Here is a 5,099-nt window from a genome sequence, read left to right as displayed (position 1 = left end):
CCAAATTTTTTTACAAAATATAAATAATAGCAATTTCGTTTGTATTTGATAAATATTGTTCAATCATGGATTAACTAGGCTCAAAAGATTCGTCATCCAAATTATAGATAAACCGTGTAATTAATTATTTTTTATCTATATTTAGTGCTCCATACATATGCCGTAAGATTCGATGTGACGAGAAATGTGAAAAACTTTTGCAAAATATTTTAGGAACTAAACAAGGCCCTAGGAATAGCACTGAAGGAAAGAAATTTAGTCAGGCTAAGGGCATCTAAGTCATTTGGCTGCACCGAGTTCGCTTGTCTTATGAGTCATTTTCTTTTGCCATCAGCTAACAGTAATTTTAGCCGTAACTTTTCAGACCAGCCAACAGACTCACGAAATGACATGTTGGGTAAAAAAAATAAGCGTCATGGCATCAAGGTCCATTTTAACTTTTCAGTGACATATAGAAAGAGACCATTTTTTATAATGACACACAGGTAAAAAGGGCTCATTGCATTTGCATCCGTGGGATGGCCGGTGTGATCGATCGATAAATGTGTGTGAGCTTGTTGAAGGAAGTCTTCGCCGCAAGCAAGTACTGCCTGTGTTGTGTGTACTGATCGATCGAGTGCTGAGTGCTGCTGACCTCCTCGAGCTGAGACCGCCAGGGCCATGGCGCAGACTAGCGGCGTAGAGCACAGCGTCCACATAATACCCGCTGATGGTGGCGCCGGCGCCGGCGCCGGCGCCGGAGAAGGCGAGCTAGTAGCCACGGCGGAAAGGCGGCTGAATTGCTTCGTTCGTTACGTGGCGCTGATTGAAAGGCTGGGCAACGCCCTCGGCACGCTTGCCTTCACCTGGGCAACCGTCGTCCTGCTGGGTGGCTACCCGACGGTGCTTCGTAGTGATAATGATAAAAATGATTTTTGGTTCGCCACCATCATATTTTTCCTCGAAGCTTTCAGGTAAATACGCCTCCTGCTGCACACTGCATTCAGATTGGTTCAGTACTGGTGTGCTGTGTTACCCCTTTCAACACTTAAACTATGCAGGATTCTTAGAAAGTTGGTGATGCATATGCTCAACCGTTGTAATTTTTGTATAGCACGTTGATGTGTTAAAATTAGCCGAAATGAAATATGAAAACAGTGCCACAAATTTATGGCTAGTACGAAGAAGCCTACTACTAGTCAAATTTAAACCAAAAAGGAAATAAGCATGCAAGCATCATAGGAAATCAATATACGTAGGGCAAACAGAAAACTACCTTTTCATTGTTGTTTTCTTTGTTGTTTTTTATATAAAGTTCCCTTTATTACTAGTCGAGTATCTTGGAGTTTGGTAATGTGTATTGCAAACGTGAGCAGTAAAGTACTAGTTCTGTACTACCTTGTTCAGTAAGGTTATCTGCATCATCTAATAACTATCTGATACATCTAGACACATGTGTGTCCTCGTCTGTTTAATTTCTACATCCATGTTATATTCGTTTTGTTTATAACATCATGCACAAATTTCAGGATGTTCAGTCGCAACAACAGAGCGGATTATAAATTGTTCTTTGGCACTAGAGGTGCTTTTAGACTTCTTGGCTGGAATTGGTTGGTTCTACTTATAGTATATTTTAACGGTGTGGTGCTGTGCTTCCCTTTGCTCTCACCAGTATTGTTCCTCCCACTTCTGGGGATACTAGTTGCCATTGGCCAATTTCTGTTTCCAGGAGCTCGAAGACTGCTAGCACGCATCCCACTGTGGTTGCGGCGTGTGATATCATTATGGAGCCCTGTGATTGCAATCAGCTTACTTCTGGGGGCCTATGTACATCAATATTCTTTATCGAAGCAACAAGTAAATGAGAATCCATATCAAACATATTTCCAACTCAGACATTACAAGGTGGCCATATGTATAGCTTACGGAGTGCTGCTTGTGGTGGTGCTCCTAGTGACAGTTAGCAGGATGAGGTTCGCAGGTATCATCAAGCTAGCGGATAGTGTTCTGGGCAGCAAACAAGAGTTCTGGCGTCGTGTTGTTCTAAACTTGTGCATGATTGGTGCAATTGTGACGGCAGCATTCTCTTTCGACATTATTGATATTTGGTACATACCACTTCTAATGATCGTAGTCGAAGTATCAACAATAGTTTTAGCTTCATTTGGCAACTTTCAGGTTCCTTCAGCGGTACTTCGTGTGGTGCTCCCACTTGTACGTTTTGGTAGCATATCACATGACTACCTATGTAAGGAAGATGATGATATGGGAAGCCATGCACCGGCACCGGCACCAAGTGGTGGTGGATGCAATCCTAGTATAATAAACCTGACACCATCTTTATACATCTTCTATGGGATGGTACTAGGCCAAGGAGCACTGTATCTTGTGGCATGTGTGGTCGAGATCTTCTCATTCATCCCTCGAAGATTTCTCATCCGTCGTGGGGGATTCAAAGGTCAGTGGGGAGTGGACTCTATCAATTTGTACTACTCATATGACTTGGATAAATGCTTGGAAAGGAATGTGCTTGCTCCAAATATCAGCCTTTGCAAATTTGCCATCGTTTATCTAAACTCAGACTCAACCAAGAAGCAGCTCCATGGGATCCGGATTGCACACACTCTTCTTCAGAGGGAACCAACCAGGACACGACTCCTTGTGAAGCTCAAAGCATCGACCAAGACGATGACCAGACTAATGAGAATGTTGCACCAAGAGAATCAAGCTACTATTAGATTTTTTGCGGCGAAGGTGATTGATGAGCTCGCAAAAAGCCTCCTAGTCATCAATTGTCCTGGGATAGTTCAGAATGTGTCTCTACTTTTGGATTGGGGTAATAACCAACATAAAAGAGTAAACCCACTTCTGGACGACACAGATGAGGAACAAGAACAAAAAAATGATCTATCTGTAAATGCCATTGGGAACCGAACAGAAAGGGGAGATGCAGTTGGAGACAGTGGTAACCTGCTCGAAACACAAGAGAGCTCAACCCAACAAATTGATATTAGTAACAAAAAGAACTCTTGGATAACCAAACAGTGGCGACAGGTTTATGAATTCTGGTCAATCCCCCAGGAAGGACCACTGACAGAGCAGGATCTTCTCCCTGTAATCGGTATGTCGATTATTGAAAGCTTGGTTACTTATGATCAAAACAACTGTTCAGAGATCAGCAGCGCAGCCAATCTCATTCGGAAGATCACAAGATTCACAAGATTTTGCAGAACTGACACCAATTATACTGACGCTGAAAAGAAGGTCCTAGTTCACTCATCATTGAAGCTATTATACAAGCTCACAAGCATCGATGGGGAGATCGGCATAACACTGCGGCACAAGATATCACAACATCCCTTTCTCTTGAGAAATCTCTCAGAGGTCCTGGGAGACATCACAAGTAACTGTGAGACGAAGAAAGTGGCGTCAGGAATTATTAGAAACCTTGCTATCGATGCAAGCATGAGACTGGCAATTGGGCGTGTTCAAAAGATCATTACCGGGTTGATGCATGCGTTTCTCACTCCAGATGAGCCCTCCAGTAGTACGGGTGCAAGTGTTTCTCACTCCGAAGAAGCCCTAAGGAAGGTCGCAGGACAAGCATTAGCAATGTTGGCAATAGGCAATGGCAGCAACTGCCTGGCTATGCTAAGGCAAACAGGGTATTCATTCATTAAGGAACTCACAAAGTTGATCGATGATGATAGGTACACGTACAGATGTGTAGCAGCAAGTTTGTTGCGGAGTGTGTTGATGCATGCTCGACCTGACGTTAAAGAAACAGACTTGAAGCAACTATCTTACATGGTGAGCACTATTGATCCAAGCTACTATGTGTGCAATGTGCAAACTATGCAAAGCCTGAAACATGTTTCCATTTTCTAAAAAAACTAATCCAACCTGCTATACTCACTTTGTTCCTAATTATATTTCACTTTAGTTTTGCAATAAACTATTTTTTTTTAACTTTGTTCAAGTTTAAGAAAAATATATCAACATCCACGGTATCATTTTAGTTTCATCAAACACTTGGAAATATTTGTAATAGTGCATTATTTTAATCTGTATTTGTTAATACACTTTTCTTCAAAAAATTACCCCACTAGACAAATTTGACCTACGATGAAACTAAAATGAACTATAGTCTGCAACGAGTTAGATATCAGATATCATAATATTTCACGGTACAATATATTAACACTTGACAAATCTGGTATAGTGTAACTATAGTATACTAGATTATGTTTCATGTTGCTCTTTTCATGATATAGGTGCTGGGAAGAATTCTCCGTGCAGATGGTGAAGAACTAGAAATCTTCATTGGTCTTAGTTCACATATATATGAAGCCATTCCTGAGGAGTTGGCCAAAGATTTTGAGTACAGCCAGATTAAGGTAACATTTGTGAAGCGGCTTGTCGATGCATTGAATGCGAACATGGAGCCCAATGCTGATTGCCCTGGGATCATGAGAGTGATACTCGAACAAGCCATAGAATTGATGAAGTATGACTCTAGTAATACTGTAAATTACTTCCGCGATCTCCACATGATAGAGGTATTATCGATGGTGGAGGAGACCATCTTAGAGGCGGAGAACTACACCATCTTCATGGGTGATGTAGGACTAATGGAGGCAGGTGAACCTTTATCCTCGCTTGTGGCAAGGGCTAAACAACTACTAGACGCTCACTGAACATGACAACCATCAGAAATATATGCAGCTTAATTTATGGGTATACAATGCATGTGTAAACTGAAGTTGCAAAGGTCTCTAGAGCTGTTACTGTCATGGTATTTCTCATATATGATATCTTAATATGTGTATTCATGTTGCTATTCAAGTGTTGCTGCTATTGAAATCATATTATTATGTGTAAGAAAATCCAAGCGCTTCGTTGGCTTAGGTGAAATCTAGTAATAAATAAGTTACTATAAAGCTAGCTAGCGAGTGATGTAATAACCAATTATTATCCTATATATTACTCTATTACTTTGTCCTACAGATTATCAGTTGATTTTTGGCCTTACTTCATAATGCTGAACATTCATTATTGACATGGAGCCTATATTGAAAAAAATATTATCTATGTGTTTTTACGAAAAAACTGTTAATATC

General features: G+C 40.9%; 1 protein-coding gene across 1 annotated transcript; it reads left to right on the top strand.

Annotated features, from left to right (window-relative positions):
• Positions 553-4,825, top strand: LOC8068533. The gene is made up of 3 exons (XM_021465772.1): positions 553-953; positions 1,509-3,789; positions 4,254-4,825. Exons 1-3 carry the CDS (start codon positions 661-663, stop codon positions 4,674-4,676), a joined length of 2,997 nt encoding a protein of 998 aa, XP_021321447.1. The 5' UTR covers positions 553-660; the 3' UTR covers positions 4,677-4,825.

Source organism: Sorghum bicolor, chromosome 7 (genome assembly GCF_000003195.3).
Source record: "Sorghum bicolor cultivar BTx623 chromosome 7, Sorghum_bicolor_NCBIv3, whole genome shotgun sequence".
Classification (NCBI taxonomy): Eukaryota; Viridiplantae; Streptophyta; class Magnoliopsida; order Poales; family Poaceae; genus Sorghum; species Sorghum bicolor.
Note: the sequence above shows the minus strand (reverse complement) of the source record. Positions and strands in the feature narration are given on the sequence as shown.

Coding starts and splice junctions, on each gene's coding strand:
- LOC8068533 (XM_021465772.1), top strand. CDS start 661: ATGGCGCAGACTAGCGGCGTAGAGCACAGCGTCCACATAATACCCGCT. Junction 954..1,508: donor TTTTTCCTCGAAGCTTTCAG/GTAAATACGCCT, acceptor CACAAATTTCAG/GATGTTCAGTCGCAACAACA. Junction 3,790..4,253: donor TGAAGCAACTATCTTACATG/GTGAGCACTATT, acceptor TTCATGATATAG/GTGCTGGGAAGAATTCTCCG.